The sequence below is a fragment of the Polyodon spathula genome, chromosome 16 (assembly GCF_017654505.1).
Source record: "Polyodon spathula isolate WHYD16114869_AA chromosome 16, ASM1765450v1, whole genome shotgun sequence".
In the NCBI taxonomy this organism is placed as follows: Eukaryota; Metazoa; Chordata; class Actinopteri; order Acipenseriformes; family Polyodontidae; genus Polyodon; species Polyodon spathula.
This window is the reverse complement of record NC_054549.1, coordinates 25,888,330-25,913,419: the sequence shown is the minus strand read 5'-3', so window position 1 is coordinate 25,913,419 and position 25,090 is coordinate 25,888,330. Positions and strand designations below refer to the sequence as shown.

General features: G+C 36.4%; 1 protein-coding gene across 1 annotated transcript in view; it reads right to left on the bottom strand.

Annotated features, from left to right (window-relative positions):
• The window catches only part of LOC121328724 (FYVE, RhoGEF and PH domain-containing protein 5-like), a 64,712-nt gene that overhangs the window by 7,538 nt on the left and 32,084 nt on the right, over positions 1–25,090 (bottom strand). Inside the window, exons 6-15 of the mRNA XM_041273723.1 lie at positions 20,303–20,454; positions 19,397–19,553; positions 14,142–14,229; positions 13,528–13,578; positions 12,658–12,716; positions 11,801–11,872; positions 10,186–10,254; positions 6,594–6,677; positions 4,930–5,009; positions 560–650 (exon numbers count right to left, since the gene is read on the bottom strand). Of these exons, the coding sequence (XP_041129657.1) occupies positions 560–650; positions 4,930–5,009; positions 6,594–6,677; positions 10,186–10,254; positions 11,801–11,872; positions 12,658–12,716; positions 13,528–13,578; positions 14,142–14,229; positions 19,397–19,553; positions 20,303–20,454 (903 nt within the window). The remainder of the gene's footprint in view (positions 1–559; positions 651–4,929; positions 5,010–6,593; positions 6,678–10,185; positions 10,255–11,800; positions 11,873–12,657; positions 12,717–13,527; positions 13,579–14,141; positions 14,230–19,396; positions 19,554–20,302; positions 20,455–25,090) is intronic.

Below are 25,090 nucleotides of genomic sequence, written 5' to 3'. Positions count from 1 at the left end.
CAAACAGGTAAGCCAAGAATTAAGCACAGAAACTGAGAGCTTTCCTTAACCTACAGTGGTACCAGATATGTTTTAAAATTAAAACACATGAGTTTCTTTTAAAACTACACATTGGAAATGCTTGTGGAATTATTTTATTAGCTACAATTACTTTCCATAGTGTAAACAGGTAAATCAAAATATCAATTAGAGCTCAGTATTACGACATTGACACAGCCGTTGTCAATGTCTACTATTAGCATTACAGTCTATTCATGACCATAACTCATATTTAAGTTAACCAAGTTTACATTTTATTGTTTCCAATGTTCAAAAGTTACATGGCCTGACACAACAAATGTGGCACAAAGTTTAAAGCAGGAATCAGATAATGATCAGTTGCCTAATTCTCTGGGGGATAGCTCAGGTACGGAGATGTCAGGAGAAGATTCAGGTAACTTGTTTCACTCGCACTAATGAGTGCCTGTCTTATATACCCTACCTAATTGCATGTGTCTCAAGCTGAACTGGGCTTCTATATTGTTTGACAAAAAGCCCACATACATGGAAAAGCATTTACCTCACCGCTGCTTGGACTGGCTCGGCCTCTTGAATGATCTGCAACAGCTCTGCTGAGAACATGGTACCAGTCCTCTCTTTCACTGCTAGAGCTGAGAGACAAATAAACAGGGTCTGAAATATCCTGGGAATTAAAGATTCACTTCCAGTTAGTACCCTGTAGATGGAAAGACTAGGTTTTACATCAGTGTACACTGGCTTCAAACGACTCTCTCTCTCTTTAAATCCGACGACATGATGTAGCAATACTAAGCCTTTACAAGTGTAATAAAACAAATTGAAGTGGGCCATCTTGTGGTGCAAAATATTACAATATAAAGTTTTGTTTTTTGGGTTTTTTTAACACTGCTGACCAAATGAGTCATGATGAAGAACTGTAAGAACTGCCTTAATGATTGGTACAGTGGCTGTCAGATTTATGAAATTAGGTACAATTTGGTGAATTACATTGCTGCAATTTCAAAATGTTGAATGGTACTTAAGTGTAACTGTAGTTTTTGGTAATTTACTCATTTTTGACATTTTCCAAGTTCAATCTATAACCTTACAAAAGATTATCACATTATAATTGTTCCGTGTTCCCATGCTTTTCACATAGTTATACTACCTGTTGAGTTCTGTTGGATATTCATAAACTCCACTGAACAAAACAGATTGTAATGATGTTTGAAAGGCAAGCCAAAGTGTCTTAATAAGCAAGAATGAAAAGACGCACACTATGATTTGAGATTTGAGACGTTTTTCTACAATTTGCTCCATCGTTGCAGTAACATCAGTGGTCACCAGTAGGTAATATGTTGACACATTATTAAACTAGAAGAGCTGTTCTATGTGTGCAGCTAGTATCAAGAAGATATCCTGAATGCTTTGAAAGATCTGACCTCTCGCACATGGCCCCCTTTTCAGTGCTTGTTTTCATCCATCAAGGACAGCATCCAGTATAGGCATATAACTTATAAAATAATGAGAGCTGAGAGCTAATGTGTTGAGATTCTAACTAAAACACCTCCAGGTACGTCCATATGTGATTTCAAAATAATCTGAGATGGTGAAGTGGGCACTGTTGGTCCATTTGATGTGGAATGACCCAAATATGAATCAAATGAACATAGTGCTGCTGTATGTGATTTTGTCACAAGAGGGCACACTCACACAGATTATTTACAAAAGTACACAACCAAAAAAAAAAAGGAAAAACTGATGTAGTGGTAGTGGCCTGGTCACAAAATCGGAAATTAGGGAATTTTTGTATGGTTAAATCTTTGTTTCTATTTTTTGTTTGTTTTTGTTACTGCAAATTAACATAAAAGCAAGACTAGTGTTTTATATTATACTTATTTTAATGTTGTAATCAAATATGTATGATTTTAGTTATGTTTAGTCTGAAATTGATTAGATTGTATGGTGATTGATATTATTAGTAGTAGACAAACACTGAAACAGCCCAAAAGCTGGAAATCACAGTTATAATTGTGCTACAACAGGCTCACTATGGACAAAATAGTTTCACACTGTGTAATTTGTAATTAATAGAGGTAGTACGCTATGATTGTAGCGCTATTATTGTAGCACTGAAAATCCCATGACCCTGTCCTTTTTTTATTTTGACAAGGGTCTGCAACAACGTACGGATAACTTTGTAAGATTTGAGAATTACAGAAACGTTCCAATTTAATTGATCTAATCGTGGTGATCCAGGTTCACAGCAGATGCAACTGGAGTGTTCTCCTGGTCACCTCTGCTTTATTTGTATCCCCAATGATGGTTAAATGTAATTATGTGTTCCATGTTTCTATTAAGATTCTTTCTTAGTGCACATTTCTTAAGCCCAGTTTGTGCACTGCATTTACTTTTGAGTAGAGAAAGCAATACCAGAATTAGGTGCACATCCATGAAACCTCAAGGAAGTGCTTTCTCCACTCATAAATACAAGTTGACTACAAATTCAAGTAGACAAGCTATATTATTTATACCTTAGGGGGGTGGCAACTGATTAAACACACCTATACCTAAAATTATAGTACAAGATGTTTAATATATGACAGTTTAATATTTAGTACTTGAGTCTTACTAGCTCTGAATTTATGCAATTGAATTGTACAGTCTTATTAAAAATAACTATTAACACTGCAAAGGAAATTAAGTGACACTTTGGCACTGTACAGTAACAGCTTATGGAGATGAACTAAGCACATCTTGGTTAAACACATGTCCAACGTAGATCTAAACTCTTTCTTTTCTGAAACAGATGTAAAATATGTAACACTGGGACATTTATATTTGACATAAACACACCCAAGTGCCATTAGCCTTCGTAATTTGAACTAATAAAGCATTGAGCACCTTCTGCCAGGGAAATAAATACTTTACCGGCTCTGTGAATCTTCAAATACGCAACTGTACATGGTGCTTACAGCCATTACAATCAGTGATCCTCTAAATTCGAAAATGTCTACAATTAATGTACAGGCAATAAAATGGTAATCTCACAGCCCCTTGGTGCAGATTAGATTAGGCATAATTGATTGATTGCCATCTTCTAGTACAAGCATATCAAAACTGATATCTTTATATTCATGTGATATACGGATGGCTCTTGGTAAAGCATTCATATCAGACATTCATAGACATTCATTTCACATTGTGAGCGCGCTGATATCTTGTCAGATCTCAGAAGCCAATTTAGGCTGGCTCTAGTCCCTTGGATGTGGTAAGAATGACTGCAGAAGCATGATACAAGCTGCTGAGGGTGCCTTAATTTATAAATAGAATAGAGATGGTACTTACTGCATGCTCGAGCTAGGATATAATACACCAGTATAAAAATTGAAAATACACAACATTTCTTTATAATCGGATTTTTTTTTTTTTTTTTTTTTTTTTTTTTTTTTTCTTTTTTTTTTTTTTTTTTTTTTTTTTTTTTTTTTTTTTTTTTACTTTTTTTCTTCTTTTTTTTTTTTTTTTTTTTTTTTCTTTTTTTTTTCTTTTTTTTTTTTTTTTTTTTTTTTTTTTTTTTTTTTTTTTTTTTCTGGATCCTAAGGTCTAGTTGTTTCTTTGTAGTTTTCAATTGTTATTATTATTATTATTATTATTATTATTATGATTATGATGATGATGGTGATCAATTATAATCATCATAGTGGCTAGTTTTGAACTTGTTTGCTCTATTCTGGGAGGGAAAGCCAAACCAACCAGCCACTGGTACGTTTAAGTTTTGCTCTCTGCTTGTAATGGACCTCAGGTATTAAACACATTATTCCAGATCAGTGATTTACATTAAAACCCGTCTAACCAAAGAGAGATTCAATTTAGGATGCATGGGATAAGAATCTCATTAAAGTGTGGGTCGCTAATCAGCTGTGGTGTCTCTACAGTCGCCGGGTGTTACTATACTTGAGTGTGAAACACAGACATTTTTTTTTTTTTTTGCAGTTTCTAGCTTTCAAGCTATATATGATGACATGTTTTTTGCATTTTAATATCTGTGGTGGATAATGAGACATACACTTTGCATACTTCTGTGGAACACTTTTTATTTCTTCATGTTGTTCTTTTGTTTTGCTTGTTTTTTTTTTTTTTTTTACCTCCATGGCCATTAGGGGAGTTGAGTGTCAGTCAGAAGCTATAGTTAGGAGAATGTGCTGATTGTCTTCCACGTTATAACAATTTTTCTTCTTTTTAAATATTATATCTGGCACTACATCATGCTTTCAGTTAGTATTGCAGTTGCTTGTTCAAATTGGCCCCACCCCTTTAAATGGATTAGTTCCTGTCATTACCAACCAGCTGCTTCCCTTATTGTCTGACGTACTTTCAACCAATAACATGCGTTGGCCCAGAAGATGCTGCTGAGGTGAAATGAGGAATTGCAAGTATAACCTATATACTGAAAATAAGGCTTATAAACTCCCTTTAACCTAAAGTAGTAGCAGACATTGGGCCATATTTTTAAACTGTTTTCTCTATTTATTTTTTTTGAATGGAGAAAAAAAACAAAACATTTTATGTTACAAAATGGGAAGCAAAACACACTGAGAGTGCAGGAGAGAACTTGAAATATATTTCTTAGTTGTTTGATTCCAGTTTTGTAAAATGTATAGTAAAATAAATGAAAAAATAGGACTTAAATCTATGCTCTGAAAACACTGTCCACCATGTGTTCATTTTAATACATGCTCGAAATGACACATGTTTCTTTCACAACTGCACATTTGAGACCTATGCAGCTATTGGAAATACAGACTTGGATTTTTTCTCTGCCCCTGATGCAATACTAAAAATAGTCTCCTTTTAATAATATTTAGGTGAGAAGCATGTACACATGTTGTGGTGGGGTGTTAAAATATGAGTATCCGGCCTGATAGAAAGTACCTTGCAGAAAGAATAATGGAGTAGTCAGCCCCCTCAATCTTCAGTGCATTCTGGACTTTTTCAATAATGGGTTTACTGATCTGAAACAGAGGACAGAATGCAATGATATTACAAGGACACAAACCTTTCCAGAGATCCTATATTTCAAGCATTGTTTACTTGAGCCAGTATTATGTTGGGCTGCATCCCAATAATATTAGATAATGGAAGCACACTGTGTGGTTATTTGTCTTTTTTTCCATTGTTCTTCCCATTTTATGAAAAGCGTTTGGATATCGTGGGCCATATTCATAAAGGGTGTTTACCAGGCATTTCACTTTGGGGCGTGAATAAGGGTAACACATGTAAATGTATTTCTTTATTTCTGCTTGAACTTATTTATTTCGATTTACATTTATTTATGTATTTATTTATTTATTTATTTTAAAATGTGGCAGAAAAGATCCTCCACATGTGTGAGCATGGTAACCAAATGGTCTGTAACTGATTGATAGTTACTGAATATTTTTATTTGCTAAAATCAGTTTGAATTTTTTGTCTGTCGTATGAAATTTTGGTCTTTTTTTTTAGGACCCTGTAAGCTATTTTTGTTGTTGTTGAATTTAAGTAATTAATATACTATTGCAAAAAAAGGTCATTTTTATAATAGTACACTAAGTCATTATTTAAATTAGTTGTAAAGTAAAAAATGACTTGTATTTGTTTTAGCTCTGCATCGATGTGACAGAAAGAGCTCAAGTTCAAGAATTAAATAAGCCCTACTCTGGTTTAACGAATTCTGCTGCACTGTCATAAATTTATAACAGACTGAAAAAAAAAAAAAAAAAACACAAATGCGATGAACATGCTTTATGGATAGGCGACTAGAAATAACCACAGGTTTTAAAAGCAGATACAAATTTGTATTTTTCTTTTTTAGACAGGTTTCTGAATAAGCTTTATCAGGTCTGTAAATGGCAAATAGCCCCAACACTGTGCAGTAAAACAGTAAAAGGATGCACATTTTTGTGCATAAGCCTGTTGAAAAATACAGTAGATTACACTTGTATCACTCATTTAAGTGCTTATAGCTAACACAATACTCTCATATTACCTGTCATGCACTTTAATTCACTATATAGGACTCAAATGTGCAGTTTTGAAAGAAACACATCATATTGCAAACATGTATTTTACTTTTAAACCACGGCATCTGCTACACTAGTTAAAGAAACTTCTCTGTTTCCTTGCACTGCCCGCAAGGAAATCTTTTTCATTTGTACTTCCTAGGTCATTTCACCTCAGCTGTGTCACACTGGCTGCAAAGCATGTCTGTCAATAGGGGACGCAGCTGGTTGGTTACTAACAGGCAAGAAGGCCCTAAAGGGATGGGAACAACTTCACTCTCCAGGTGAAATGACCAGGAAAGTGGAAGATTCTCCAAAAGCAAGGCATGCAAACAGAGATTTATTTAACTTAGCGTAGTAGCAGATATCATGTTTTTCTATGTTTGATAAAATACATTGAGACCTATATAGTGAATGCTAAATCTACTGGAATTATTTAGCTACACTTGCTTTAAGTAGAATGCTCCTAGACATTAATTAAGCAGATACAACTGTGAATGCATCTTCCTTCAGATTACCGGCAGTGAAGAGGGCTGTGCAGATATTTATAGAACGTACCTTCATGCCTGACAAGGTCAGTGTGTTCTTTAGCCTGTATTTGCCATCCTGCTGTGGGTAGGTATACAGCAAAACATCGTTCATCTGTTAAAAAAATACATATAGAAAAGAGGTTGGCAAATAAACTCCATATTAGCTTTTCTCAGCATATATGGTTTTAAAATAAAACCATGCAGATCAAATGCTTTTAGTGGGTACTCTAACAATTTAAATAAATAAGATCTATTTTTATATAAAAATAAGTTTTCAAATATGGTGTTTGGCACATTGTTTAACCTCACAGTTATCCTGCCTAGGAATAGCAAATCATTTGAAATTAAATAAAAAATTACAAACAAATAGAAGCAAGTCTTCTATTGCTGTCTAAACAGACAGAACGCATTGATGTGAAACTGTCATTGTAGCTCTTCACCCATGTCGAAAAAGTGCAATGCTATTCTTTTTGGAGTGTCAAAATTTCACATAAAAGTACGAACAATGAGCTATGTAATTCCACCCGATCCTCAGGCTGTATAGAGAAGATTACACCCATTCACCCGAAATTTCACTGTGATCTTTGGAATAGCTAAGCTAAATTTTTTTAGATGGAAAAATGCAAACCCACACTTTTCCAGTTTAAAAAAAAAAAAAAAGCATTGCTTATTACAGGGCAGCTTGGTTACTAAATGAGACTTTACATACAGTGATTGACTCTAATAAGCCGCTTGACATATTAATGCTCCTCTGGTTCCTAGTAACTGTTTGATCCAGGATCTTTATCTAGTCAGCTCTTAAGGATAAAACATCAACCACTTGGTAAGCGTTCCTTGCCACACTCCATTCTGTGAAAATGCCGTACATATGAAAGGACACCTGATTTGATAAGCTGATGCACAAACATCCTTCATTACACAGGGAACGAGTTAGATAAATATCATACCCAACAGCCTGGAATCAGCTTTTCCTGTTTATACCACTTTATACATTAACTTCATTTGGTTTATTTTGTAGAAAGCTGGTTTGATTAACTGTAACCTAGCAACCTCAAGGGTTCTCACTATGGGCGGGAGTTAAAAGTTTTAAAGAAGGAGCCCAAAAGAAGAAGGAGAGCTAGAGCCTACCCATCATACAAATCAGCTTACACCCGGGGCTATTTTCCTTTGTGAGTGGAAATGGAAAACAAACAGCATTAAAAGATTTCTCATGGTGAGCTAGTCAGTGTTTTATGAAGTGGTTTCCTTTATCTTTTAATAGATATGTTGTCACGCAACATGCTAGGTATAAACTGTTATACAGTATACAAACATTGATTTCACTTGGAACCCAATTTTGCAATGAACTGTAAAACCAGATGAATGTAAATTTGGAAACACTTTATATATTTTCATATTTTACCCAGTCTTTGTGCTGCCTTTGCATTCAATCTGAACGCTTACATTAACCCGCCCCCCCAACACACACACACACGAAATGAGTGTCTGTTCAAAACAGGATGGATCCATAAAATCTGAGTTTAAAAACAGCACAAAAGGACTTTAAACACAAGCAGGTGACAAATGACTTGTCAAGCATCTTTACTCAGTTTACTTATTGCTTCATAAATTACCCTCCCTAGGACCATTAATCTAAACGGAGTTCTGGCAGCCCAGCCTAACATTAGAATCCGCTGCTCCATCACCTCCCTCATATCTGCACTGATGGGTACATCCATCACAGCCCATTTACTACAGGGGAGACTGCAGCTATTAACAAAACCAAAAGCAAATATCTAAGCTGTTTCCAAAGAAGGGATAAGGAGGTCAGTGTGACATATTTAATCACTTCTTTCAGTTTTTAAAAAGTTCTGCTGTACGTTAGCTTCCTGTTTAATTCAGACCCAATTAGTGTATTATACCAGTTTTTATTCAAGTGCCTCTTTACTGATAACATTTGAGTTGCTTAGATCTTTTTTATTGTGTATTGCTGGGCCAGATTAAGTAAAATATACAAATTTCTCACACATCTCAAACCTTTTTTTATAATGAAAAAAACATTTTTTTTTACAACGAGCTGTCGGTTACTCAAACAATTATACTGATTTTTCAAAAGTGGAGACATCACCATCAAACTTCAAAGGCTGGTACTGTAATGAAAACAATTGCGCCCTAGTCTCTCAGCTGCTGTTCTCTGACGCAGCTTTTCAAAATGATTAAATAATACATCTTTCCCTAAACCTTTAATAAAGTGCATGTGTCTGGACTGTATCCATTCACTATGAAAAACAGAATTATCAGACCACATCTTCAGGTTACATACTGTTAGTCTAGCCTGTTCTCATCTTGGGAGGAGAAGCAGATGAGATAGATACAAAGATCTCCACTGGTCTGAGCCTCATCAAAGAATAAGATTGGTAACCCCAGTGTATGTCCGGGTGAGAACAAGGATTAGCAGCGGTCATTGTTTTTATGTAAGACAATTGAAGATTCAATGTACACACTGGTAGGTTTGTGGGAAGAAAAGAAAGTAGGTTACTGGTTCCTTCATGCCTGGCATTTTAAAACTGTCATCAATCTTAACCTTCGTTCTACATTTATATTTTTATTCACAAATTGCGTAATTCATGTGCAGCTCATCTTCATTGTGTTTGCCTGTGTAAAACTCTTCAATACTACTTACTGGTACATGATTCTGATATATTACATTACCAAATATTGGGACCCTGCTCCATGCAACACTACAGACCAATAGCCTAATGGTTTGCCAAATGTCATTGAAAAAACACATTTTATTATTTCCAAATGAAACAGTTTATCAGTCTACTGAAACATGTATTCTGCCTTGTAGGAGGGCTTTCTTTCCAACTTTCCCAGCCCTTGACTGTTCTCGAGAGTGTGACTTTTGCATTCTTGTAAATAGCCCCTGAGCAGGAAACAGGCATTCAGTAACCCACACCAAACATCCTGCCAGGAAAGCCAGCGCTCAATAACACCATTGGTCAGGAGAGTCCTGTTTTGGGTGGAGATATCTGATGTCCTTGCTTCCTTTCAAAGATAATGACACTGCTTTATCCTGCCTTTCTGTTATTTCACTCAGCATATTGTTACCTTGTTTCAAGGAACTGGTCTGTAAAGGAAACAAATAACACTCCACCTTCAGTAGAGAACATGAAGAGATCCAAGCAGTCTCCTTTCAAGCAATGAGACTTATAGTAGAACTTTGGAGGGGCTTAGCATCTCTTAATGTTCACCGGCTCCACCAGAACACACTTTCAATTGCTTTTAAAGACATTGCACTGTAAACGATTTTAAATTAAAGACCTTCCCATACAATTTAGTCTGCATAGGCCACCTACACATTCTACTACCCACAAATGCCAGCTCTTCTATGTTTTGCTTTTCATGTAGTATGTATTATTCAAAACTCAACAGATTATTAACTAGAAATGATGCAAACAGAATTATGGTTTCAATGCATATGCTGAAATGCCATTTGAAAACCAACTTATACGAAACTACATTTACTGTAAGATATTGCTGTCTTTTAAGTGTAACAAACACTTAAATGCATTATTAATGTTCTCCTGATTCTCTAAGCTAACCTTCGATTTTCAAAGGGGAAATAAAATAAGCATTACCAAGAACAGATGCCGAGGGTGTCTGTTATTCCTGGATACCTTCATTAATGTTCCTTCTTTCACAAATACCTAACAACAGACAGAAAAACAAAGTGCACATCAGTATCAGTGGGATTCATTATTATATTAAAGAATTTTAACACAACTTTAGGAGACCTTTTGGAAATTCTCACGTGCAGTTAGTTACATAATTAAGAAATATGAGATGAAATTCACTAAAGCTTTCCAGTTGTGAGAGTTTGTTAATAGTTTCAATGTTCTGTTTGTCATTTTAATTTGATCTTGCTTTTTGATGACTTTAAACATTACTTAATATGACACAGCTCAATTTGTTTTAGAAAAAAAAAAAAGTTTGTTTGTAAATGTACTGCCATTTCATTTATACAGTTGTGTGCAAATGTATTAGAACACTTCAAGATGTGTCAATGATCCTTTATACCTGCAAGAAAACCCCTGGGTGTGAGAATTCAATTTTCGGTCAGTAACCGGTGATCAACAATCAAACAATAGGCATTCATGTGTGAAAATGTTAGACCGCTTTGTGCTTTAATTAGGCATTGTAAAACAAATGGCTATGTGTTCCTTTTCTCTTACTATTTTAAATGAATTGCACGTGTGTCCGGTTAAACTCATCAATTAAATTAGACAAACACTCATTTTTGTCGATTTTGACCATTTTTGGCACACAAGATTTCTGGTTACAGTGGTATGCACAACAAATCCAAACTACAGAAGCAGTGGGATGTTTTAATACATTAGCACACTGCTGTACATGATATTAATGCCAGCTAGCTGGACATCTGAACACCCAGACTATGTGAAGCTGGGGTTATCCCTAATGAGGTTCTGTCAGAATCAATCAGGGAAGCCTTGTCACAATATTTCAATTATTTAGGGATGTTATATGAACTATATATCTATTTGAATATATAGAATGAGCTAATTTCTCTTCATAAAGTCGAATGAAACCTTAACATATTGAATGATATACCAAGTTGTAAAACTGAAAAATGTGACATTTCAAAATCTAACATGAAATACTGTACTGTTATTATGGCTGCTGGGGTTTTCTTCAGTTTCATCTTTTGTTGGTATCATTTACTTTGGAATTTTATGAAAATGTCGGTTTCGGTTTGGGGAAATCCTAACTGTTGCATCCCTATTTGAGAAACAAACACCACATGTATACCATCTTCCTTTTTTTAAGGGCATTACCCATTATATCTGTTTTTGTGAACACCATTACTCAATACTAAGGCTCCCGTTGCTTGTATGTAGTAATTAACACATCAAAAAGATGCAATCTATACCCTCAAAGAAAATCTTAGACATAAATCTTTAATGCATCATATACATTTTCTAACAGGAATTGCTTATTGAAGATCTTTTATGGAAGATGGACACTTGTAAAGGCTCCCAGCAATTTATAAGAACAGAACACGAAAGAAGAATGTGGTGTGCTAAATCCCACAAGAACACCACACTGGCCCTTTAAATGTGACACTGAGTGGAGAGAGGGGCTCAGGGAGGCTTTTTAATTACATACGATTTGAAGGCCCTGTTGTGTTTGAGACTTGTTAAAAACAATGTCCTTATCAGAGAGTGCAGTACTCACCCTTCCTGGCTGGAGCAGGTCTCTCTGGCCCCTAACACTGTACTCGATGTGAACCAGACGTAGGAGGTTCTCCTGAGAGAAAGAGAAAGAGAGAGAGAGAGAGAGAGAGAGAGAGAGAGAGAGAGAGAGAGAGAGAGAGAGAGAGAGAGAGAATCAACAGCACCTCTCCACACTGCAGCCCTTGTTATTAAGCACCTGGAAACTTTAATTACACCAGTCCTATCTGTCTAAGACTCATTTGTCCACATAAAACACAGAAGCTAAATGTATACAGTTCAAGGACTCACTGTACTTTGCAGTTGGAGCCATTTTTAGGCTTTTAAAGACATTTAGTGGCATGGCTCTGGTGTCAGATAAAAATAAGTGTTCTGATTTCTGACAGAGTACAAGTGAATACGATATCAAAACAACTGTGTTTATGATGAGAAAGATATTGCAGAAATATTTTGAACACAGCACACAGTAAGGATAGGTAACATATTTTGTTGTAATCCCTTCAGCCTGTATAGTAACCATTTGATACAGGGTAGACACAGCGCCACTACAAGAATTTGTAACTATCCCTATTGAGTAAAATGTGTTAAAGGGAAAGGTAAAATTGCTCAGTACTGTAGATGTTTATTTATTTACTTTTTTGCAAGCATCCTACCAATGATGCATGTATAATGTCTAGATTTCTTTTAATGTGCTGACAGTTTATTTATACAGGATACTACTGACAGCATGAAATCCCAATCTACTTTTTTTCATAATGGCAGTTTAGACCACCTCAGTAATATTTCCCTGATAGCTGGGGAAATAGTATTTTTCACTGTAGGGCAACATGATAACAAATAACAGGATACAAGAAGACTCACCCCTTGTCTCATGCTGTCATTGGCTCGATCTGCAACTTCAGAGACAACTACCAAGGCAGCTGGCAGAGGAAATGGAGGAAAAGAAAACACTGCAGGTTAATAAACTGGGAGACGCAGCTGAGCTGAACGACCAAGCAGACCCTCCCTAACCAAGGTGGTTGTCTTGAAGGGTTACTTTACATTTATCTAATATTTAATTACTTACCTGTTCAAAAAACATAATATGCGTTCAGTCAGGAAGCTAACGCGATAGATTATTTATTAAAACTGAGACTAGACAACACTACTAAATTGTACATATTTTACACTACATTCTTTGGCCTTTGACCTCCCCTTTCGATGTACCCCACCCGGAAATCAATTTGCAGATCAGTGGAGAGGCTGACTGTAGGGAAACCATGGGCAGGGGGGGCACGATAGCTGCCCTCCCTGTGTGATGAACCCAAAAATCAGGTGCAGGCTAGGGAGGAGGAGGCGAACTCAGAGAGGGGACCAAATGAGGTACTAGCTATTTGATTGACGATTTGATCTGGTATTGGAAACTCCTAAAATATGCTTGATGTTCTACATGATTTGATCTGAGGTAAAGTGAGTTACCTGCCAGAACCACGACTTGCTTCATTTCTGTGTGATTTTACTGCTGTTTAAGCATTAACTATGATTTTTTAACTAACTAACCAGCTAAAATTGCTTTTGCAAAAACTACTTAACATTGATGTTGGGGAAATGAAATGGGAAAGCTTACCAGTGTTGCACTTGCAATAGATGATCCAGTGTGCACTGAAACATATGCAGTGCCTCTGTGCTGCCCAAATCCCAATAGTCTAACATTCTAGCACCCTGTACCATAATATTTTTATATGCCGATACCTTGAGTGTCTTCATACTCTGATGAGTCTGGGGACAGGTTGTTCAAATAATCTGTAAACACAAACATGAAGACATTATTACATTATATACACAATAAATGTTATGATAGACACAAGGCCAGTAAACCCACTTATGGGTCCTAGTACCAGAATGTATCGTAATATAACATGCAATCCTTTACGAATGTAAGGAGTATGTTTTACAGAATTTCTGGCATACTCATTACATGATTTCCTCAAGTTTTCCAGCATTGTAAACATTCAGCTTGGAAACGAAAGGTGAATTGCCTTATTAACATCAATGAGGTACTGGTCTGACACAGACAATGTGTAGCACTAAAACAGAGCACAGTGACTCTCATTGGAAATGTATCATGAATCAATGCTTGCTTCATGAAATCAATATAACACCTTCTATTCATTTGTTTGCAAATACCTTTGAGTTCTTCTTGAATACTAGTAGTACAGTATTTTGAATGAAGTGGCTTTGTAAGTACTCCATGAAAGGGTACTTTATTGTCTTGCTGCTCAACATTTCTTCATATGCTGTTCTCTCAATAAGGACACTCATTGTGTCTCCCCTTCATTTCAGTGAATATTAAAGAGCTGTCTCACCTGTAAGAAGCATGCGATACTGAAGGACCCGGAGAACAACTTTGAGCAGCTGATGTTTCACACTCACGTTGGCACAGGCAGGACTTTGCTGCTCACCAAAAGGAAAATAAAATATGATCAGCTTTGAAATGATCAGTTCAGCTACAGTACATAAAACATTTGAATTAAAGGCTAGCCAATGGGCAATGCATAGTTTTCCGCAGGCAGCTACTGAAAATACAATAGTGAGCTTTTTAATCGTTTATGTGTGGTTTTTAGTCATTATGTCATGTTCATGAACCATGCAGCAAACAAAAACATAGTTAATCATTAGTGCCTTTACAAATCTTTCACTGAGAAACTGCATGTTTTGTTGGATATTACACCTATGGCCAAACTTTTGGCCATAGCTGCATACCAGTATTAAGGTAACCCTAAATGTTTTATTTAATACTGAAGACATGTGCTATTAAGATTATTTAAAAATAAATAAATAAATAAATAAGCATTTGCTTAATTTTGAAGGAATGAAAAACAGTGTTAATTTATAATATCACAATTGAGCCCACAGCAATGTTATTTGCATCAGTCTCCATTTTTCACCACAGAATTGAACAGAAATTCAATTAAAACTATTTGCATAATAAATATAAGGTAATAAACTAAATATAAATATATTTATTTTTAAATAAGCAGAGTTTTTTTTTTTTTTTTTTTTTAGTTTAATAAAATTAAGAGTTTTGTGAATAAGGCCTTAAATATCACACATTGTGCACACGGTGGTGCTTCTCATTAGCTTGGGCAGCATTCTGCACAGTCTCTGACAGCTGCTGCCTCTATTGTCACTGCAAATGACAGTTATACACAATGGAACTGACAGCTGTTAATGTGAACTGCTCCTATAAAATCAAATTATTTCAAGATTGACAGGTGTTTGTTTTTCTGTTTTTTAATTGCTGCCAAGGTGTAAGAATGGTTTGCCCCTGTGATTAACACAACATTGTTCTATTTAAATCTCTGTTCAAGTGTTCTACAAGGCTAAACATTAGGATTGTTTTTTTTTAAATCTAGAAGAGGAATTCAGGAAAATGTTTTTGTCTGTGTTGCATCTTCAGAAACAATGTTGTCAAGCATAAACACATAACAACATTTTACAATGTTATAAAGACAGCAGGCCACTGAGAAAAAATCCCATCAGTGTAACCAACATCACTTTAAATCTGCTTTTATTAGTGGATTAGACACTTTACACAGGATTACCATAACCCAGCCAGATCACATCAGGAGTGCACATGACCTGAAAAAGCATTTTCTATTTGCCTCAGACATTTCTTTGTTGCACACAGCCAACTTCTCTTCAGTTTGTAAATGTACATGTGCATTACCATCTATTGTACATTGAAATAAAATACATTATAAACTGATGGTTGTGTTTTCTTAAGCAAATACAATAATTAATTGTTCGCTTGAATTAAATGAAGACTCAACAGGGGGCACCTTTTATGGTTTGGAATGGGTCAGATGTAAAGAAAAAGTGAAGGAAAAGCATTTAAATGATTTACAGTACTGCAGTCATTCTGCTGTGTTCTCCTTTTAGCAGCAATCAAGCATCATAATAAATCTAGAAATATCCTCAAATGGCATGGTGATGATGCTGACAGCCTGCCAATGACACAATGACATAAACGTCTTTCACCCTTGAGTCAGTGTCACATGGAAATGTTCCCCAATTTCACAGGTCACTAAATATTTCTCATGCAAAAGACTCTATAAAGACAGTTGATTCCTGACGAAACAACCACCATGAACACAATATTTTACAACAAGGTGAGTACACCTGGCTTAGATGTGGAATTGACTAAATTCATGTCCAAAAATTGAATGATTTTATCAGATCTACTGGAAATGGGATCTCAGGGATATATTCAATCAGACTGAATGGTTTGTAAACATGAAGTAAAATAGGTATGTGAAAAAGATCTGTATCATTGTTCTGAGGTTAAAACAATGCAGCAGTGAAATGGTTAATTTCTACTGGACACCTTCTGTAATGGAACCTTGCTGAGAGAATCATCAAACACTGCTGTGTAACAACTGCAAAGACACTGGACCCCATGCAATACATTTCATAGAGAGTGGATAGCCTGCGATTTGCCCTTAGGGGAAAATATAGGCTACGATGTCAAAGTACCATTGATGTGGCCAGAGATTAAAACAACGTGGCAGCATGAAGCCAATATCTGAGTTAGGTCTTTATCATGCAGAAACCTAAAAGTCTGCAAACTCCAATATGTTATCTATCTCAAATGGATTTATGAAATAAATAAAAGAGATTGAAACAATAAGTAACCGCCACCCCGAAGAGCTTTTGTGGTAAATTCATTCATTGTTTTCAAATCTAACTTCTCTGTACAGCATTTTCAATATTTGGGATCTGTTTTTCAGGTTTATATGCAAAGGCCATTATTTAAATACTTGTTTTTTTTTTATTGATTGCTTATATATTTGTCTACATAATATGCCTAATAATTCTAGGAAGGTTATAACATTTTGAAACATGTAGTCTTTATTATTATTATTATTATTATTATTATTATTATTATTATTATTATTATTATTAATTAATAATAATAATAATAATAATAATAAATAATAATAATAATAATAATAAGCTTTTTATAGTGAATTTTCTCAATCGTGGTGAAATAATAATACACAATGTAGTTAACTGTACAGTAAAATACATTTCAATGATGAACAAATATGTTTAATTAAAAAAAAAAACAGTATAATGTATCTAATTTGAAAGAGTTACTGTATATGGATAAAGTCAATGTTCCATAATGTACAGTATCTAGCATGACTTATGTTAAGTATTACTATAATTTACATTATACATTGAATTTAACTGTCTGTCATACACTACATTGTGAAGTGGAATGAAAGAGTCAAGCTATTGTATGTACAGTAGCTGTATTTGTATTAGTTTAATATTCTGAGACCACAGCCTCTACTGTATTTCTGGCGGCCAACAATAGAAGTGCTCAAAAGCCACTGACTGCACCTCCTTTCTTGTTTGAGTCCGGCCCTCTCAAACACATTCCAAACAATATTCTGTCTTATTGTGTTACAACACCATGCCACTTGGAGGAGGGTGATTTTAATGACAACTGTAGGCAGATCATATACAATTACTGAATTATTCTTTCTTTCTGAAATATTCTAAAATGGAATCATTTTGAGTCCCACTCATAACGTGTACCGTTCAATCTACTGCTAACATTCAAAACTCAGTCCTGATAACCTTTAATATATTACATTAAAACAAACATAAAATCCATCCATATAAGATCCAGTTAATCACATTTCAAAACAGATGTCAATACAAATAAGAAAAAAGAACAGAAGCACATTTACAAACAAGAGGAGGCCATTTGGCCCTTCTAGGATCTTCCGATTCCTAGTAGCTGATTGATGTCAGAACTTTATCAAGTCTAAAGGATCCAAGTGATGCTAGGTAGCCTATTCTATGACCTTAACAATGTGCGAAGAAGTGTTTCCTTCCCTCTGTCCTAAATCTTAAGTCCTAAGCCTAAATAATGAAATTGAAGTTACTGCATTAGTGCAATGTGTCACCCAGGCATTCACCCTGTACAATTGAGATTGCATACTGAAAAAGCTGCTGTGTCAAGTGGATCTAGTTCCTCAGTTTCTCAGTTTGGAAAAACTGCACACACCTTTGGGAGGGATTCAGACAGTTTTCCGGTGGCCTTTTCAAGCTTTGTTGTTGAAGTTGGCATTCTCCAGCTTGACCTTTCTGAATGGAGCAGCCAGTCCCCATACAATTTTGCCAATCAATACAGGCGCTAGGACAGATGAATTTGAACCCACTCTCTGGAGCATTGCATAAATAAGTCCACCAGCCTTTATTAGGTTACAAAACTGACTATTCACATTTGTTTCCTCCCCAGTGGCCTACATCGACTGAATTCATATGTTGTGACAGTATATATTTTAGTTTAGTGCTGGGACAAATATACAGATATTCAAACTAACAAACAAGCACAAATCGGTGTCTGTCAGAAATCAAAGAACTTATAGAAAAAAGAGCTTTGAAGAAGGACTTCTAGTCTGGAATGTTCTGATATAAGTGATTTTCTATCAATTACATATAGATAGATAGATAGATAGATAGATAGATAGATAGATAGATAGATAGATAGATAGATAGATAGATACTGTTGCTCCTCTGTTTAAAAGTTTTAGACAGCAAGAAGAGCAGATTATGCTCTATCTTAAAACCCAGACGCTGCAGGGGATACAGATGCAGGTATGTCACTTGGAAAGGCCTTGCACTTTCCAGCACTGGCCCTGGCCTAACTTGCACGCCTCTTTCTCCTTGGTTCGCCCCCCTCCCCTTCCATGTATATTTCAAGTGTTTATTCAAGTAAAACTTGACAGTTTTCACTTACTTGTGCAGCAAGTAAATAAATAATGAATTTTTGAATGGAGATCCAAAGATGAAAATCTCATGTTTGTCCCAGCACTATTGTATTTGCAGTTGTAGTAGAGGTATTTATTTATTTATTAGAAGTTATTTATTCAGAACTAGTTCACTGAGATACAAGCCCCTCTAACAGCAACAGCATGTTACAACAAAAAAAACAAAAAACAGTCAACCATCAATAAATCTGATGTAAAGGAATCTGCATTTAAATATAAATAGTCCTGCTTTTTTTTTTTTTTTTTTTTTTTGAAAGAGGTAAAACACCTTTTAATTTACCAAAACTAAAATCAAACAACTACGTTTTATATTTGACATTCTCTTCATGTGTTCTGTATTAATTTACCAAAACTAAAACCAAACAACTATGTTTTATATTTGACATTCTCTTCATGTGTTCTGTATCTTATTTTGTAACATTAACATCTTTTTTACTCCTTTCAAAAAAATAGGACTGAAAGAATGGAGGAAATTCTACAAATATGTTCCAATGAGTGGTAGATACTTCACTCCATGTTGCCTTTTAGAGAGGTCTTCTAACATTCGGGACTGCTGATGGAGGCTTTAATATAAAAACACAGGCTTTTACAGGGATCACTTAATATTGAAGATTACTTTACATTGTTGTCAATGGGAGAAAGGTAGGGCTAAAATGTGGCCTGTGAAGTGGCCTTTTTACTGAGATGGCCTTAAAGCAAGGGTTTACTGTACTTTGGAACAAACAGAAACCATACATCCATGCTAAAATCCTACCATGTTTTGCAAGGCTTACCTCAAATCGTTGTACAGCTGAAGCGAACATCTGAGATTTCTGACAGCACTCGTCAAGCAAGGCAATGTTCCTATCAAATTCTGTGAGGTATGTGTTAAAGACGTTGAACTGTGGTCTCCTTGACAGAATAACATCAGCAATCCTTGTATGCGCCTCCCTGAAACAAGGTCAAACATGACAAAGATTTTCAATGAATCTGCCAAAGGAGGGCGTTGAGTGGTCAAGCAAGCTCAAAGCCATGTTAATGCAAAGCAGCTCATGATTAGAAACCAAGGGAAATGTATGTTTGTGCCAGATGATCCACGTACATGTGTATAATTGCACTTTAATTGAGAGGGCAGCAGCCGCCTTCTCTTTCTCTGCCTCATGAGTTATTATTGAGGTTCATTCTAGTCAGAGCTGTACAGACTTGAGCAGCGCATTCAAATGGATATTTATCATTGAGCAGTTTAATCAGATAAGAAGATGGGAGATACAACTGCTGAGTTTTCTCATGTCAATCAATTCATTTTCAAAATTGTTTATAATTTTTACATAAAAATAAACACGTGTTTGTTTGTTTCTCACAAATCACTAAATTTGACCACATATACAACAACTTTTATTTTTGGCGTTTTGCCGTTTGGAGTCCAAAAAAAGTGCAATTTTCTTACTCATAGATTTCACATCCTGGAATATTCGTTACAGTATGCTTTTGTAATTTAATTCATGGAACAGAAAAGCATTATTTTTTATTGTACATCTTATGTATATAGAGTTATTTTTTGCAAAAAAACCCCAAAAAACCAAAAAAAACTTTTTTAATAGTCTGTATCATCAGTGACTCTGAAATGGCCAGTGTAACGTAAATGCAAGACTGACAGATCCAGGAAGATTGCTCGATCATTGGCTTTAGACATCACTAACCAGTCATTGATTCTCTCCTCCAACTCCTTGAGAATTTCCTGGTGCAGCTCATAGACTTGTGGCAGCTCACACAGAATTGCTGTTAAGTTCTCTTCCTCCACCACAGGTTCACTTTGTTCACAATTCGCTTTCTGGATGGCTTCTCTGAAATCCTGCAATTAAAAAACAAACAAAAAAAAAACCCATAAAACAAGAAATGGATCCCCAGTGGAATGGTATCTGATGGAATATTTTATAAACAAAGCAAAATGTAGATGTGAAAAATATCTACATCATGATACGGCTAGAGTTTAAAACAATTCATTACAATTTCACTACTGGTAAAGGAACCTGAGAGCAATGATAGAATATAGATGTGTATCAAAAAGACAATAACAGTCTTTAAAGCGCAGAAACCTGAAAGTCACGTCACAGTTAAAGATCTATGTCATGGTCACCAACACACAGGGTGCGTTAAGTAAGTGAGCCGCTCAGAGTGAGAACACTCAGAAAGCACACTGAGCTCATTTAAATTACTTAACACTCTGCTCCACGAGAGCGCTGAGCGACATTTAAAAATGGAGAATAATAATTCTTTGCTTGTTTGTGTTTCTGAGGTGATGGTAGATGAAATGCCCTGTGTGAAGTTACTGTCCCCTGCTGTACCTCACTGAGTTCGGCGCTCTGTTTGGACTGAACCTTATATCTGGCTGTGTTTAATACCAACAACACCGACATTAATAATGAAAATTATGAATAATATTAATACTACAAGCCTAATAATAATACATTAATAACCGTACATTTTTTAAAAATGAAATTAAATTACACAAATTTGAAAATAACATTTTTTACCATCTTATTTAGTCAATTAATACATAACTTCTTAAGTCAAAACCAGTTAATCATTCTTGACAAACGTATTTGTCAATCCAGCCTGTCATCTCCACTTGTTTCCTGCAGGTGGCCATTCCGTTCACTCACTCTGATCACTGATGAGAAATGCTCAGGAGCGCTCTGAGTGGCTCTACAGGAGCGGAACTGAACAAGTCGTTAAGTTGATTCTTTTAACCTCTCTGAGACGCTCACTTACTTAATGCACCCACAGTGTTTATATGACCCTGCAAAGAGGAAGTCCCTACCTCAAATGGTCTACGAAGGTCTACAAATGGGCTCATTTTTCTAGTACAAAACCCACAGTCATGAACAGGAAAATCAGCTGTGTACTGAAGCCTCAAGACAAACTGTCAGAGTTGGGTCTTTGTCATCCAGAAACCAAAAAGTCACATGACCATGATGTGTCCACCATATTAGGTCACAGGCCAAAATAAAGGGTGCTGTCAGATGTTCTCCAAAGAGTTCCCACAACATTGCAAATATGTCACTGGCACCTCTAATAGTTTATGAGATATTAGCTGCTAAAATATCAGGGCTCCACAATGAAAATTACAAATAAGCTACCACACAGGGGTGCCTAAAAACAAGCTGGGTTGAATTCTATTTTTACACATAATTGTTGAATCCATCTATGACAAAAATAAGTATGTCATATTAGGACAAATATGATGTAGAATTATAAGCAAAATGAATACCTGTCATTAGAAAGGTAGTATTAGTATTTTGTTCTCGTTAAATGCAATTTTTATTGTATCTTGCATAGCGCGTACTAAACCGAGATAATGTATATATTTAAATAAGCATGTTTCATTATTAGTTTCTGAAATATGGGATAATCGTAGAAGATAACTCTACTAAGCATGAATACAAAATTGCAAAGTGTGCTGTCTATAATGCGGAAACCTAAAATGTTACATGACTTCACTATGGCAGCCAGTTCAATGTCAAGGTCAATGTCAAGGTCACTGCCATAAATGGTCTCTCAACATAAACAAGTGCAATACCCATGATTGAACGTGACCCACCGTTATGTAATACAGTTGTGAATAAAATGTGAGGGCAATTTCTCTAAATGTTTGTGTTTTATCAACTGAAAAAAAAAGTACAGTATGATTAAAGTAAAGGGCGCTGTTACATTTTGCCCAAGCGTCTTCAGAACACTGAACATCTGAAGTCTGAAACAACTATGAGCAGTTGAAGTCTCTGTGGCAGCAGATGCATAAAAGCCTATAACATCCCTCACAGGGCTACTTAAATATACTTGACATATCTATAAGTCTGTATGTATTCCTCCACTATGTGTACCTTTTGAGATATGTATCTCCCTTGAGGGATAAAAATTACAATATCATTTAAAAAGAAAAAAAAAGAAAGTAACTCCTCCCTGACAAAAAAAACCCCGAAACAAACTTTTCAAGTTACTTAATTTAGTCTGGTAAATGCCGGAAGCATCCATCGCAGTGGTAATCTGTTTCTCCTCTCTCCCTCACAACCCTATGTAATGTGCAGGCAGGTACTCAATCAGGAAGAGCAAATGTGTCAACAAAGTAGGTGGGAAGGCAGTATTGGACAGAGATCAGATTGGAGGCTTAGGTGAGATCTAACCTCCCCCCCACGTTCATTGTCACGCAAATAGTCTAACCCCTCCCGTTTGGGCCCCCCACCCCCCCCCCCCCCCCCCCCCCCCCCCCCCCCCCCCCCCCCCCACCCCCCCCCCCCCCCCCCCCCCCCCCCATTGACCCCCCCCCCCCCCCCCACACACACACACACACACACACACCACACACACACACACACACACACACACACACTCCCTTATCCACCCTTCATCAATCTTGTGTATAAACGCATTGTCCCCACTGAGTAGGAGGAAGGGAGGTGTTACTAGACTGAAACCTGTGGTCAGTAATCTCTCAAATACTAACTGGAACACACAACAGCACTGCCCCTGGATACTGTCAGCTGATGGCCCCACTGAAGCTGCATCTCTAGCAGAGCAGGACTCAGCTAACTCAAGTGGTTCTAAACCATAAAAGCCAGTGTGGAGTCGAGCACCTGCTCGTATCAATTACTGATTTGTATCTCCCTGCTATTCATTGCTTGACAACATATTTCTAGTGGACAAAAACACATACAGCCTGATCTGCCTTTGCAACTGGAAATGTGTTTCAACGCTCTGTGATGACAATAATTCCATCACAGATGTGTAACAGGCAGTGTTGCGTGATGCGCTGCCGGAACAGATTCTCACCTCTGTCGGCGAGGCTGAAAGCTCTATAACCACACCTCAGATGAGCCTGTTTCGCTTGCATAGCAGTTAGCCCCTTGCTTGCATTGAGCATGGCTGCCAGTTCGCATGCAGCCTAAATTGGTGCCATGACACGGATGTCAGAATGTTTGTAGCTGATTAACAAGGTTAAAGGGGGAAGAGTATAGCAGGCAGTGTTGATGGACGCAGGTACCTTTGCCCTTATTCTTCTCCCTGTTACACATCCTTGCAGGTGGCAATCGCAAAACAACAGAGGCCAAAGACTGAACAGGCATGGAAACTGGACTGTTGTCACAACCCAGCTTTATCCCTCCAGAGTGTTTGAGGTATGATGAGGGGCAATGTGCACAACATTTAACTACAAAAAAGTTTTAAAAATTCACTATGCAAAAAGGAGAAGAAATTAGAGGCACTACTCCCCGTTTTAACCTGAACTAGGCTGTGTCTGATATCACAGGAAGCCCCCACATCTATGAAAAGAATAGAGCCCCATGCCTCCTGTCTGCTCTGTTTTTCTAAATATTCCCATCGAAAAGCAGTTTCTGACTTCCCATCTGGGAATGGGTGGAAAGCCTTTTTTTGTTCTTTTACACATAAACAATAGAACAATAGTAAGCTTGCACATATCAACATATCACCAATGGTGGTCTTTTCCAGACAACTGTGATATATTTAATATGTAATACTCAGGATGATATGGACTTCCTCATCTATTAAGGTTTTTGTAAGTTCAATAAAAAATAAAAAAAAAAAAAAAGTTTAGTAGATAAAGTAGATAGTGTTCAAGGGCTGCTGATAAGTGAAATTCAAAGCAGCACCTCTAATGAACTCCATTGTCCTAAAGTACCGAGTCCTGGTAGTTGTCGCAGTGGGTTAGATCAATGAGTCAGGGAAGGGTTATAGTTCAGTGATAATGCTCACCACTAATCCCATGATACCTTGCAGCATGAGTGATTGTCCAGTTCCCAATGGCTATTCATAACAGAAGGCAGGAACAGAGGCAGGAAACTGGAGCGATTCCTCCAGTGGAGACTTCCTGTGGGCCTAGCTAGAGAATCCAGTCTTTCACAGTAAACTCCCTCCCATATGATGACAAATCAGATAATGTCTTTTCTATGATGGATGCAGCAAATTCAGAGTCAGCAATATCTTAGACTGAATACCTGATACCCAAGTTCTGGAACTCAGAACCAGGGAACCACATGAGGAAGGGAAACCAATTACACATCCATTTCCATTCTAGAAGAAAATTATACTTTCTCCACCAAAACCAAACCTGAACCACAAAAACAGCATATAACAAATAATTAAATAATGAAGAGCATTTCTGAAAGAAAAGCAAGAATACTGTCTAAATGGTATCTAACACCTAGACAGCAAAATATAAGTTGAATTATTTCAGAATCTTGTCCGCACATTACCTGTGGAATTCCTATTTACACAGGAAATGTGCAGATAGTTTTTGAAGACTTTCTTTCCTGAAAAGAAACACCCTTAACTGATGATTAAGTCACTGCTGACATTACAAACCTGAGTTAGCTAATATAGGCTGGTTGAGATTTAGACAATGCTGTTTGTAATTATAGCTCAATTCAATAGCTTTGCTGGTGTATAGAAATGCCATCTAATGGGCAATCTGTCAA